This window comes from Capricornis sumatraensis, chromosome 12 (assembly GCF_032405125.1).
Source record: "Capricornis sumatraensis isolate serow.1 chromosome 12, serow.2, whole genome shotgun sequence".
Classification (NCBI taxonomy): Eukaryota; Metazoa; Chordata; class Mammalia; order Artiodactyla; family Bovidae; genus Capricornis; species Capricornis sumatraensis.
This window is the reverse complement of record NC_091080.1, coordinates 80,382,472-80,397,614: the sequence shown is the minus strand read 5'-3', so window position 1 is coordinate 80,397,614 and position 15,143 is coordinate 80,382,472. Positions and strand designations below refer to the sequence as shown.

General features: G+C 39.0%; 1 protein-coding gene across 1 annotated transcript in view; it reads left to right on the top strand.

Annotated features, from left to right (window-relative positions):
* Positions 1-15,143, top strand: part of LOC138089049 (ATP-binding cassette sub-family C member 4-like) — a 127,787-nt gene that overhangs the window by 88,210 nt on the left and 24,434 nt on the right. Inside the window, 3 exon segments of the mRNA XM_068984372.1 lie at positions 1,853-1,953; positions 3,001-3,192; positions 11,715-11,870. Of these exon segments, the coding sequence (XP_068840473.1) occupies positions 1,853-1,953; positions 3,001-3,192; positions 11,715-11,870 (449 nt within the window).

Sequence of the window (15,143 nt, the reverse complement as noted above, 5' to 3'; positions counted from 1 at the left end):
GATATGACACTATAAAACTCCTAGAAGAGAACATAGGTGAAACATTCCATGACATAAGTCATACCAATGTTTTCTTAAGTCAGTCTCCCAAGGCAATAGAAATAAAAATAAATGGATATTTTCTAAGAAACTGATTTTGGTTTAATTCTTCTTATTTAGTGTTTGTAAGTTTTCTATTGAGATTTCTACTTTTGTAATTGTTGTTTGCTTACTTCTCCTTGAGTTTAATTTGCTCTTCTATTTCTATTGTCTGTAGTTGAACAGTTAGATCATTGATTTATTTTTTCTAATGTAAGCATTTTTAAATGTTCTAATTTTACTCTGTAGACTGGTATTACAGCTAAAAATGTTTCTATTTTTTTCATTTTTGATCATTTTGAGTATTTTTCAATGTATTTATCATAAATTCCTTGTAAATATACATTTTAAAAACTGACCTATAAACCCAGAAAGTCTCTGTATCAATTGCAATGTATTAAATAATTAATTAAAAACTTTCCCAACCTGGTAAAAAGTTAAAAAAAAAAAAAGGAACCTCATCAAACTTACAAGCTTCTGCATCAAAAAGGAAGCCATAAACAAAACAAAACTACAACCTACAGACTGGGAGGAAATATATGCAAATGATGTAACTGACAAGGGCTTAACTTTCAAAATAGGCAAACACCTTATACAACTAAATAACAACAACAAAAGCCCAGTTGAAAAATGTGCAAAAGACCTAAATAGACATTTTTCTAAAGAACATACTGATGGCCAACAGGCACAAGCAAATGTGCTCAACATTGCTAATTATTAGAAAAATGCAAATTAAAACTATAATGAGACCCCATGCCATACCAGTCAGAATGGCCATCGTTAAGAAGTCTTACAGATAACAAATGATGGAAAGGGTGTGGGGAAAAGGAAGCCTTCCTACACTGTTTATGGGAATGTAAATTGGTGCAGCCACTATGGAAAACAGTATGGAGGTTCCTCACAAAACTATTTAATAGAGTTGCCATATGATCCAGCAGTCCCACTCCTGGTATATATCTGGACAAAACTATTATTCAAAAAGATGCATGCACCCTTCTGCATCATAGAAGCACTATTCACAATAACCGAGACATGGGAGCCATGCAAATGTCCATCAACAGATGAATGGATAAAGAAGATGTGATACATATATACAATGGATGTAAAAAGAATGAAGTAATGCAATTTGCAGTAACATGGGTGGACCTAGAGATTGTCATACAAAGTGAAGTAAAATAGAAATACCACATGATAGCACTTATATGTGGTTGTTGTTGTTTAGTCACTCAGTCACGTTCAACTCTTTTGTGACCCATGGACTGTGGCCCATCAGGCTCATCTGTCCATGAGATTTCCCAGGCAAGAATATTGGAGTGGGTTGCTATTTCCTTCTCCAGGGGATCTTCCCAATCCAGGGATAGAACTCAAGTCTCTTGCATTGGCAGGAGGATTCTTTACCACTGAGGCTCCAGGGAAGCTCATCACTTATATGAGGAATCTAAAATAAGACTCAAAAGAACCTACCTGTGTAACAGAAACAACCTCACAGACATAGAGGACAGACTTACGGTTGCTATGGGGGAGGGATGGATTGGGAGCTTGGGATTAGCAGATGTCAACTATTACATATAATATGGATATACAACAAGGTCTAATTGTATAGCACAAGGGACTATATTCAATATCCTGTGATAAACTGCAATGGAAAAAATATGAAAAATATGTATATAACTGAATCACTTTGCTGTTCAGCAAAGATAAATCAACTATACTTTGACAAGATAAAATTTTAAAAAGAATGGGATTGACTTTATTCCCCTTCTTCTTCATTTAGCTTGGACTCCTGGGCAGATTGGCCTGGTCCTGTCTCTCACCCTCACATTCATGAGGATGTTCCAGTGGTGTGTCAGGCAAAGCACCGAAGTGGAGAACATGGTGATGTTTATCATTATGTTCTTAGCCTCTTCTAGTCTCCTTGCCATTAAATGGCATAAAAGCAATTCTTGCGTAAAGTAGTAAAGCTGTTATTTTTACATTGTAGTAACAAGGGTTTTGAGATCCTTCCTCCATCTGTTCAAATTAATGCTAAATAAAATACATATCTTTTTTTCAGTCTTATGTGTATGTCAGCAGGCTTTATATTTTTCACAAGATGTCTTCAAAGATAATAAATGTCACTGTAGGAAGGAAGTTCTAAAATCCTGAAGAGGATTTAAGTTAATTTCTTAGGAGTTTGTTTATTTTTGTTCCTTAATGGGTAATTCCTCTTTTTTGGTAAAAGTAAAATTTAACATTTTAAGGTTGGTTGTTTAATTAACATATCTCCTAGCCATCTCCCATTTTATCATTTATACTTGTTGACCACCTGAATTAGTGGGTGACCCTTCTTGTAGGATAAGCTACATCTCGAAATGTGCTATCAAATTTGTCGAATTATGGTTTAGTAGGTCTTAATCAATATGTAAATTTGTCCTCTTTTGAATATTTACATCTTCTAAAGGGAGAAAAGCAATCAAAATGAAATCTTTCCACTTCTCTCTTCTTATAGAGTAGAAAGTGATTAATAATTAAAATGAGGCTTGATGACTGTCCATTTCTGCTCATCAATGACACAGGGCCCTTCTGTAGGTGCACATTACTGATTAGTGTTCATAATTATTCTTTTCTTTGACAAAACTCTTATTTGCCTATTTAGATGTGAAAGGTGGATCAATAAAATCTTACCATCTTTCTAAAGTTTTTAGTTTTAATACCATGTTAAAGGAAGTAGCTATAAGTGAAAATGTTACAAGAAAATGGCATATCATCAAAGTCCTCCTTAGACTCCTACTTCTGTGCTTTGGGGATGATAAGACCTGGGATATTCTTAACCATAAAAAAGCAGATATCAAGATGAAAAAGCAAAATATCTCATTTACAGTCTCCGAACTTGCATAAACCAGACCCTCTGTTCCTAACCCTGTGATGTCATGGATCTTTCAGATGACGTCAGCAGAAAGGGTGATTGAATATACAGAACTTGAGAAAGAAGGACCATGGGAACTTGACTTTCATCCACCAGTATACTGGCCCGACAACGGAATAATTGCCTTTAACAATGTGAATTTCAAGTACAGCCCAGACGGGCCTCTGGTATTGAAGGACCTGACCGTGAGCACTGAACCAAAAGAAAAGGTTTGTTTATGCCATTTACCTCTTTAAAATCTAGATTTAGCACCACACCTGCAGTTTACTTCCTTGTCCTTGTGTCAGGAAACTCTTTGTTCCTCTTGGATGCAGATTAGATCAATGACATCGTGGGTGAAACTTTCTTAGAAACTAACTGTGTAGTGAGGATCCCAGCACTTCTTTGTGTTGTGAGCTCCCTCATCGTGGTTGGTGGGCCATGGATCCTGGAGCTGGAACTTAACCTGACCCAGGATACTATATGTTTCACCCAATTATTCACATGGAGTCTCTGAAGTCAACCCTTTCACCCTGTCCATAACTCTCCAGTATCTCCTTCCTGTCCATCTTTTCTTCTTTATGCTTCTGGAATCTTCTCTTCCTCCCATGACACCTTTCAGTTGCAGCCTCCTCCTCTGTCCCTTGGCCCTTCCCATAGACTTGTCTTCCACTCACCCACACTGAGCTGTCATCCCCCTGCAGTCACCCACGGACTGCTTCTTTCTTTAGCATTTGATCCTTACTGGCCTGGGTAAGATGATGCTGGAACCATAGTTCACCCTTAGGTACACTCCAAATAGGGACTGTTTGGCCAGCTTGGGGCCATCAGAGAAGAGTCCAGAATCATGAGTCCTTCAAGGGTGAGGAACCAGAGCTCCCAGCTGGATGCAGGGTCCAGAGACCTGCTTAAAGTGGATGAAAACAAAATGAAAGGAGCAGAGGAAGATCCACCTGGGAGATGGCAGAAGGGTTTGTGGTCTTGCCAGTGTCCATGTCCACTGGTGATGCTCCTTTCACACTCAGCTTGGGACCCTCAGCTGGGACTAGGGTTGACTCTTTAAGAAGAGAGCAAACCATAACAGACAAGGCAGTAGGAGTCTCTTTCCCCACCTTCCTCTCCAGCCTCGAGTCCATACACACACCCCCTACACTTGGATCTTGCATTGTTGTTGTTCAGTCCCTAAGTTGTGTCTGACTCTCTGCGACAACAGGGACTGCAGCAGGCCAGGCTTCCCTGTCCTCCACTATCTCTCTGAGTTGCTCAAGCTCATGTCCATTGAGTCCTTTATGCCATCCAACCATCTCATCCTCTGTCTTGTGTACATTCTCCCAGAACACCTTGTCCTCCCAGCTTCCAGTGTGAATGTTGCCCTAGACCCTGGGGACACTTCTCCTCCATCTCTAGATGGTGGATGTATCATTTTCACAGTCAACTCTAATGCCCCTCTATGCTTCCACAGGATCTTATATATTCTTTAAGATAGTGTGTATGGTACACTTGTGTTCATAGCTGCCAAAGTGGGAAGCAACCCAAGTGCCCATGTTGAAAGTGAATGGAGAAACAAAATGTATTACATCCTTAAAATGCAATATTATTCAGTTTTAAAAGAGGAAGAAAATTCTGACCCATGGAGGAACCCTGAGGACATCATGATATGTGAAATAAACCAGACACAAAAAGAATAAATACTGTATGATTCCACTTATATGAGGTTCCTAGAGTAAAAAAAAAAAAAATTATAAAAACTGGAAGTAGAAAGATGGTTGCCAAAGAATGGGAAGATGTTTTTTAATGGGTACAGCTTTACAAGGCAAAAATAATCTGGAGGTTGGTTGTACAACAATGTGAATGTACTTAACATTAAACTGCCCACTTGAAAATGGTTGAATTGGTAAATGTTATCACAGTTAAAAGCACCTGTGGCATGCTTTGTAATTTTGGATCTGTGTCACACAGAACCCTGAGGCTTCTTAAGATCAGAGAGCATCTCCTGAAAGCGGCATTCTGCAGGGCACCAAGAGGGTGCCCTGGCTGGGAGAGTGTGAGTAACACAGGTGTGAGCAACCAGTAACCAAAACACACACAAGACAACTCCATAAACTGATTACCTTGTGTTTTACATACTTTAAGAACTGTTCTTTAAAACTCTTTCCACCATAGACGCATCTAGTAGAGTATAGCTATAACTTAATGAGTGACACCCTTGTGGCATGGGCTTCTGCGGTGGTTTGGTGGTCAAGAATCCACCTGCCAAGCGGGAGACATGGGTTCAGTCCCTGAGTTGGGAAGATCCCCTGGAGAAGGAAATGGCAACTCATTCCAGTATTCTTGCCTTGGAGAATCACATGAACAGAGGAGCCTGGCAGGCTACAGTGCATGGAGTTGCAAAAGAATCGGCCATGACTTAGTGACTAAACAACACTTGTGATAGAAAAAAAATATTCACCTTGATGCCTAAATGATACCTAGGGAGCAGTTTCAGCAAATCATATGGCAAAAGCTCTCCCCTTATTATTTCCAGTTTCACTGAAGGCCAGGGAGAAGGTGAGGACTCCTGTGTTGGGAAAACATTCACTGGAGCTCATGCCCAGTGATGTGTCTGTCAGATTTCCCGTTACAAATGTAATTCTGTTCACTCACACTCATCTTAAATTTCCCCAGATGCCAAAAATATTAGTTATTACTGTATGACTCTATAGTACACCTTAGAGACAAACATACTTTTTATTCTTCCATTTTAAACCCCCAAAGTCTTAGAGTTAACCTGAGATTCTGAAATGCTTGAGGGAAAATTAGATTTGGAGACTGAACTAATAACTGTGATAGCTTGACTTTTCATGGTGTCTTGGTCTACTCAGAGCATCACCAGTAGCTTCATTTCTGAGTTTGGAGATTATACCGAGACAGTGGAGAAGGCAATGGCACCCCACTCCAGTACTCTTGCTTGGAGAATCCCATGGACAGAGGAGCCTGGTGGGCTGCAGTCCATGGGGTTGCAAAGAGTTGGACAGGACTGAGCGACTTCACTTTCACTTTTCACTCCCATGCATTGGAGAAGGAAATGGCAACCCACTCCAGTATTCTTGCCTGGAGAATCCCAGGGACAGAGGCGCATGGTAGGCTGCTGTCTCTGGGGTTGCACAGAGTCGGACACGACTGAAGCGACTTAGCAGCAGCAGCAGTGTGTTCGTGAAACCATTGCACTCCACCTGTGTACACTCCATGTTCCCCCTCCTGCTCACCTGTCCCACCCCCATCACTCCAGGTCACCCCTTTGGTGTTAGATTTGATTGGGAGAGGCTTCTGGAAGGGACATGGGAGTGAGCCCACTCAGCAGAAGTGGGGCTCTGTTCTTTTTCCATTGTTTCCTCTGCTGTCCTGATTCCTGGATGATAGAGTCAATACGAAAGTGTAGAAGGTACTATGCTGGTTTCTAATTCGTGGAAGAAATAGCAAGTAAAAATAGAGCCCCCAGACAAGGTAAATATCACCCTAGGCTTCCTGGGTAGATTCTGAACATCGGCGGCAATTCTCACGTTGATGATTTTATAATTGATTTGATCATTTTAGAGAGTCCTGGGCCATTTTAGAGCATTTTCCATCACTGGAGGTAGATTGATTTTGGGTTGTTGTTTTTTTCTTCCTCAGAACTATTGCTTGGATAACCCATTTTTACAGAAGCTTACTAGACCTTGCTATAATGTGCAAAAATATGCTTCCTAACTTTTCTCCCTTTTTACATGATATTTTCTCAGAAACCCGTCTCCAAACTCCCAGACTGTCCACCTTACCCTGCCTGCTTCCTAATTCCCTGTGATTCAGACTGTGGTGCCAAGGCCAGCAGCACTTGCATCTCCTGGAGCCTCTTAGAAATGCAGAGTCTCAGGTTCACCCAGACCTCTTGACTCAGTATCACATTTGAACAAGACCTTCCAGTAAAGTCCGTTCTCTCCCATAGGCAGTTTTTGATGACTGATAACCTGTGATTTCCAAGATATTTCCTTTGACAGTTTGAAATTGAGCTCATGAATCACCCCAACCTCTCTGGTAACTAAGTATGAGGCTCTAGAAGGTTCTGTCACTTACCCTACAGATTTATTCAGTTTTATATTCTGCAAAGCATGCCTTTGCATCATAATTTAATACCCTGTGATTCCACTGCATTTCTTTGCATCTTTATGTGAAGTCTGTCTTCATCACAGGCAGTTTTCATCCTGCCCCTGTCTTCCCTACACCAGCCTCTTGCAGGGACTGGAGGGATTTCCCACAAGCTCAGCCCTGCCTGAACCTGGAGTAAGAGACAGTGTGAGATCCTTTCACCACCTGATGGGATCAGATCAAAAATGGCAGGGCATGAGGTCTGTCTGGCCTATTTCCTGGGGAACCATGTACCCCACTTAGCTGCAGGTTTCTCTTCCAGCCCAGCTGTGGGTGCCAGTTCTTCCTGCTGACAGCCAGCCCACCTGACTTTAAGCACCCTCTTTGCTTAGTGACGTCAGCCCTCTTGTCCCACCCACCATGTTATACTCACCAATATTAATGCCATGCTTTAATAGTCTAGCCATAGGACCTATATGGGAAGCCAGTTGTTTGAACTGCAGCTACACCTCTCTCCACTTTCTCTGTTCTACTTAGACAGAGGGACATACTAAGGGGTCTGGCCATCCAGGTGATAAGGAGGCCATCAGCAGATGGAAAAGAGCCTGACAGGCATGGATTTGAGTCCCATGCTGTGACTTATGGGTTCTATTATTTCAGGCAGACTAATTCCTCTTATAAGCCTCAATCTTTTCTGTTGCAAAATGCAAGTGATAGGACCTAACCTTTAGGGTTGTTGAACAACTTAAACAAGATAAAACACATAAGACCTGGCATGGAGACCAGCACACAAGTCAATGGTTGAGCAAAGATAGTTGTCATTTTCATAGGATATAAAATGACCTTAACCACTTACACTGTGTAAAATTTTGTTTATCAAATTGAAACTGAAGAGTTGGCCATTTGTAACTCTATTTATAGCTGTAAGATTAATCTCCCATGCCTGTCTCTTTGTTTATTTATGTACATAAGCAATATGACAATCAATTTTCCATAAATTTCTCTAGTCTGAGTTAAAAATCTCTCCCTCCCATGGAAGCCTCTTTTGCACAGGACACCACAGATACTATAAATAACACAAAGGCAAATCCAATGCAGATCCTGCTGTCAACACATCTAGTCTACTTGATGAAACAAGAAAAGTACTAGGTTAGCTTTGTAAGATAGAAGTGATCACAATTTTTATAGAAGTTTGGAAAAAGATGATATAGCATTTGTTAGGGTTGGGAGAAGTCCACAGGAGAGGATATGGAGAGAATTCCTGGGAAATTAGGCACGTGAGACAGACTTCGTGATGTGTGGTTAGGATTTCATCAGATGGAAATGCATGTGGAAGTCATTCTGGGTTGTGGGACCCGCATGAGCAAAGGTGTGATGCCCTGATCCAATGAACGAAGAACTAGGCATCTGGCAGTTCACTCCTCTGTGCAGTGAACCACGAGGTGTGTAATAGTTACATGTCCAACCCTCACAACTACCTAGTGACCCCAAGGAAGCCGACTTGTAGAGATGAAGGATGGAGAGGTCTGTGGGAGCAGTTTCGTAGAAGAGACATCCTAGGGTGGAGTGATGGGCATGGAGCTGGCTTTTGGGAGTTTAACCTGAGAAGTGAGTACGTGGACTAGAGTAGGCAGATGCGGGAGGCAGGGAGCCTGTAGCTGTCATGTCTCCAGTAAGACATCCTGGGACAGGGGCTCCACTTCTTGGAATCAGACTGATGTTGATTAAAACAAAGCTGTAACACCCGGGTTTGTGAATGTGCAGAGAAACAAGTGGGAGTAAAAAATGGCATGTGGAATTCCCTGGAATTCCCTTCCAGTGGTTAAGACCTGGCCCTTCCACTGCTGGGGGCCCAGAGTTTGACCTCCATATTGGGAACTAAGATCCCCCAAGGCACATGGCATAGCTAAAAAAAAAATTAAAAAATCTTATTTCTAGAAAATAGGTTGCCACTCCTTAACAGCTTCCTCTGAAGGTTCATACCTGTTTCTTGTCAATTACATATCTAAGAATTTCTCTGAAGGAAATTATGGAGGTTGTTTGCAAAGATTTAGCTTCAAGAATATTAAACAGTTACTTATAAGAGCAAAATATTGGAGACTATCTAACTACCTGGAAATCAGGGGTTTGTTAAATGATCATACACACTGTAATATTATGTAGCCATTAAAATACTTTTATGAAATACTAAATGAAAAGAGATTACAACAGTATGTTTGTGTTAATCCCATTCTGTTTAAATGTATGAATTTATATCTTTAAGAACACATCCACATACAAGTATAGAAAGTAAAAACATCAACATCTTAAGAATGGTTTTTATCAGAGTATAGTTAGAATTTATTTACTTTTCAAATTCATTTGCACTGATTATGATTAAGAAAAAGTTTGCTTTAATTTGTATTTTAATAGGTGATACAGACTGGCATTCAGGTGCTGAATGTAGGCATTAAAATGAGGGATTGAGTCATGAGAAGTAGAATCAAGGCTTGGCACCAAGCTTGGCACCCAGAAATACAGACATACCTGGTTTTATTGTGCTTTAAACATAGTGTTATTTTAAACAAATTGAACGTTTCTGCCAATTCTGTATCCTGCCAGTCCATCTGCACCATTTTTCATACAATCTTTGTTCCCTCCCTGTCTCTGTGTCACATGTTGGTGATTCTTGCAATATTTCAAACATTTTCATTATCATATTTTTCATGGTGATCAGTGGTCCGTATTCTTTAATTTTACAACCCAGTGAAGGTTCAGATGATGGTTAGCATTTAAGTATTTGAAAATTAAGGTATATATATTATTTTTCAGACATAATTCTATTATCCAATTAGTAGACTACAGTATAGAATAAACATAACTTCGGTATGTAAAGAGGAACAAAAAAAATTAATATGAATTACTGTATTTTGCAGTGTTCACATTATTGTGGTTGTCTGGAACTAAATGCACAGTATGGTCAAGGTCTGTGTGTACACAGAATATGAATCATATATATACACACTGCCAAGTCACTTCAGTCGTGTCTGACTCTGTGTGACCCCATAGACGGCAGCCCACCAGGCTCCCCCATCCCTGGGATTCTCCAGGCAAGAACACTGGAGTGGGTTGCCATTTCCTTCTCCAATGCATGAAAGTGAAAAGTGAAAGTGAAGTCACTCAGTCATGTCCGACTCCTAGCAACCCCATGGACTGCAGCCTACCAGGCTCCTCCACCCATGGGATTTTCCAGGCAAGAGTACTGGAGTGGGGTACCATTGCCTTCTCCAATAAGCAGAAAATGGCCTATCTGTATTATATAAGTTGGGGTATAGCATGAAGGACAAAATGGCTACAAAATAATAAAAATATCTAAACTCACTATTCTTACATTTAATCTCTATAGAGAAAAATTCTTTTTTGAAATGCTATGATTGAGTTTGCAGACAGTCATTTGAAACTTTGGAGGCATTTAAATGAGAAAATGTGAAAAGTTCTCAGTGTTCTGATTACAGTGTTCAGAAAGATTTAGTTCTTCTCTGTACAAAGCCATGGGTTTTAAAATTTTACTGAATGAATTTAAAAGTGATTGAAAGCATGTCTAACACCCCTCATCAATTTCAAATTCCTACTCATCAATTTCAAACTCCTAAAGAGAAATGAAATCATCTCTTGGAAACTTCCACAAAGGAGCTGGGCAAGCTCATTAGTTAAAAAAAAAAAAAAAAAAGGCCAGTTTCTATATAGTACATGTTTATATGTACACATCTGAAAGCCAGTTTTTACAGTATAATTTTATTCCTAACCAGCGTTTTACCTGCATTATATTGATTCCTTAATCTTATTCTTAATGCACTTAATTTCTCCCTACTTGGGTTTCAATAACTAGACTGAAGCTTGCATGTATTTTTCCAATAAACAGTTGTATTAAGTTGTTTATAAAATGCCTTTTGAACTGTTCCAATGAAAGTTCCCATATGAAGAGCAAATGTTGTTGATCACAGACCAATGTATTTTAAGACACTGAGACCTGCATTTTATAATTTTAAGATATTTCCTTTCAAGATAGAATATAATTAATATATTTGCCATCAGGAAATGATTTAGTTTCTCTGTCAAGGAGTAATTCTTCTCAAATAACAGATCCCTGAGAAAATAAGTCCTTGTTTGTGTATAACACTTCTGAATTGACTTGTTGACATCTCTAATATTATCCATGTAGTTCTCAAGGTCAAAAAACTTAGAGAGTAGGAATAAAGTTAATTTAAAAGTGAACTTCTTATGGACCGCTTAGGAGACTGCTGGCTTTTGCACTGACAGTAGATTGATTCTGTTTTTTTTTTTTTTTTTTTTTAACTCTTTTGAGGACCAGGGAGTCTCAACCAGGGACATTTGTGAATATCTGCAGTTTTTAGTTGTCACAATTTGGAGGTTGTGTCTGGTGTCAAGTGGATAGAGTCCACGGCTACTGCTAAACTACCTACAATATTCAGGACATGCCCCCTGACCCCCCAAGAATGAATCACCTGGCCCATAATGTCAACAGGGCCATGCTTAACAAACTTATAGACTACTCTATATAGAACTTTTAAAATTCATCATCAATATCCAGGATTTCTCCTAGGTTGGCTTCATATTGTTAATTCTTGATCCCTCTTGGATCTCTCTACAGGTTTGCATTGTGGGAAAAACAGGAGCTGGAAAAAGTTCCCTCATTGCTGCACTTTTCAGATTCTCTGACTTCCAAGGTACAATTTCGATTGATAAAAATTTGACAACCAGTATGGGACTTCATGATTTAAGGAAGAAAATGTCAGTTGTACCTCAGGTATGCACGTCAGAACATTCTCATGTATTCTTTTTATAAATCACCTAAGTTCAATTGCTTTTATGTTGATTTTTTTTTTCAAATTGCATTAAGGGGTTGATCCCTTTCCCCCAATAAATCATAGAAGCAGGTATTTTCAACAGATATTTTCATCAGATACCAGGGTTTGTTTTTTTGTTCTTTCATCTGTTTTGTGAGCCTGTGATTTAGTAACTTACCCAGGCAGACTTCTGCACTCACACTTCCTCAGATGCCATAGTTTTACCCACTGATAACCACAGAATACTAATAACAAAATGATAAATGTTTAACACTTGAGAGGTTTCTGTAGAGAAACATGAATTTTAAGTGACAGATGGAATTTTGCTATAGAAAATAAAGCTATCTTTTTTCAGAGGTGATTGTCTTTGAGTGGAGCTTTGAGAATTACAAGGTGTTGATGCTGTGGGGAAACTCAGATCTTAACCCTTAATAAATGATTTACCAGGGATGCAGTACAGCATAGTGAGAAAGAACACAGGGCACAGAATTCCATCTCTGTGCTCCTCAGTTTTCTCTCCCTTGCAAGACAGCTAACAGTACCAAATCCTCGAGCTGCTTTGAGGACTATATAAATAGGTCAGCACATGTAGGATGCTTCATGTAGACCCAGTATGTGGTTGCTGTGATGGTGGAGCGTTGAATAGACCTTCTCTTCCTGACCTCTGATTCTATTTTCTTTTGTTCTGTTTCTTAAACGAGTACAAATTTCACTGAGTATTTTGGAGACTGGATTATATGCACATGTAAATATGTCATATTTATATTCCACATAGAAGTGATATCATGTGGCATTTCTCTATCTGACTTATTTTACTTAGTATGACAATCTCTAGGTCCATCAACGTTGCTGCAAATGGCATTTCCTTCTTTTTTATGGCTGAGTAGTATTCCATTGTATACATGCACCACCTCTTCTATATCCATTCACCTGTCAACGGACTTTAGGTTGTTTCCATATCTTTTTGAGTAATAGTTTGTCCCTGGAGAAGGGCATGGCAACCCACTCCAATTTTCTTGCCTGGAGAGTTCCATGGATGGAGGAGCCTGGTGAGCTACAGTCCATGGGATTGCAAAGAGTAAGACACGACTGAGTGACTAATACACACACCAGATATATAGTCAGAAGTGGGATTGAAACTTCCATACTGTTTTTCATAATGGCTGCATCTACTTCTTAATACATTCCCACCAACAGTATAGGAAGGTTCCCTTTTCTCCACACCATCTTCCACATTTGTTATTTGTAGACTGTTCAGTGATGGTCATTCTGACCCTCGTGAGGTGGTGCCTCTTTGTAGTTTTGTTTTGCATTTCTCTAATAGTTAGCAAGATTGAGCATCTTTTCATGTGTCTGTTGGTCATCTGTATATCTTCTATGGAAAAATGTCTATTTGGGTCTTCTGCCCCGGTTATGATTGGGTTGTTTGGTTTTTTGTTGTTGAGTTTTATGAACTGTCTGTATATTTTGGAAATTAAGCCTAGTTGGTCTCATCATTTGCAAATGTTTTCTCCCATTCTACAGGTTGCCGTTTTATGGTTTTCTTTGGTGTGCAAAAGCTTGTCACATTAATTAGTCCTATTTGTCTATTACTGCTTTTATTTCTATTGCCTTGGGAGACTGGCCTAAGAAAACACTGGTACGATTTATGTCAGAGAACATTTTGCTTGTGTTCTCTTCTAAGAGTTTTATGGTGTCATATCTTGTTTCAGTCTTTAGGTCATTTTGAATTTATTTTTGCATAATGTCTAAGGGTTTTTGTTCTAACTTCACTGGTTTACGTGTGGCTGTCCAACTTTCCCAACACCAGTTGCTGAAGAGACTGTCTTTTCCCCATTGTATAGTCTTGCCTCCTTTGTTGAAGATTAATTGACTGTTGGTGGTAGGTGTGTGGGTTTATTTCTGGATCTCTCTTCTGTTCCATTTATACATCATCTGTTTTCATGCCAATATCATGCCATTTTGATAACTGTAGCTGTATCATCTGAAGTCTGGAAGGTTATGCCACCTGCTTTGTTCTTTTTCCTCAGGATTTCTTTGGCAATTGTGGGTCTTTATGGTTGCATATATATTTTAGGAGTATTTGTTCTAGTTCTGTGGAAAATATCATGGGTAATTTGATTAACAATTGTCTTAAATCTGTGGATTGCTTTGGGTAATAGTCCTTTTAGCAATATTCTTAAAATTAAAGAGCATTTAATATTGGATATATTTCCATTTCTTTGAATCATTTATTTGAGTCATTTCCATTTCTTTGAATAATTCCATATTCTTTGAATATTGGATATATTTCCATTTCTTTGAATCATCTTCAGTTTCCTTTTATAATATTTTCTAGTTGTCAGCATGTAAGTCTGTCACCTCCTTTGTCAGGTTTCTTCCTAAGTATTTTAATTTTTTTTGATGTTATTTTAAAAGGGATTTTTAAAAAAATTTATATTCCCTTTCTTTAAAAATTTAAAATTTACATTCCCTTATTTAACTGTTACTGTGAAGAAATGTAACAAGTATCTGTATGTTACTCTTGTGTCCTTCTTTGTAGAATTCATTTATAAGTTTTAGTAATTTTTGTAATGGTCTTCAGGGTTTTCTATATATAGTATCATGTCATCTGTATACTGTGACAGTTTTACTTCTTCTCTTTCAATTTAGATACCTTTACCTTCTTTTTTCCTGTATGATTGCTGCCTAAATAATCATTCTTTTCATTCAACTTTTTACTGAAATTTTACTGATTTTGAAATATATGTTTGGCATATCATAGCAAAGAGAAATATTCTTGCTTTACTAAACTATGTTATTCCATCTCATACTGCTGAATAAACACACATAATTGCCCAATATGTCTTTTCAGACTGACAGATTAGCTCAGGTAATGGCTCTATAGAGTGTACCTTGAAAAACCAGGTGGATAATTTAAAGCTTAGACCTCTTAGTAGATGTAAATTTGCTCTGAGAGGAACATGAAGGGTAAAACTGTTCAGGTCATTATGAGCCATGACTAGGAAAGAAATGTTCTTGTCATTGCTGAACGCAGAGCCCCATCTCACTTCTCCCAACTGGATTCAAAGCTGGTTCCTTAACCTGGCCTCATCTGGGCCCTTCATCTCCTCAAAAACCAGTCCTTGAAGAATCTCTCATCTTGGACCCCAAAGCAGAATCCTGCCCTTGGGGGAGGGGGACAGAATATTGGGGACCAGCCTTCTACCCCTTGCCTGGCCACATCTACATGA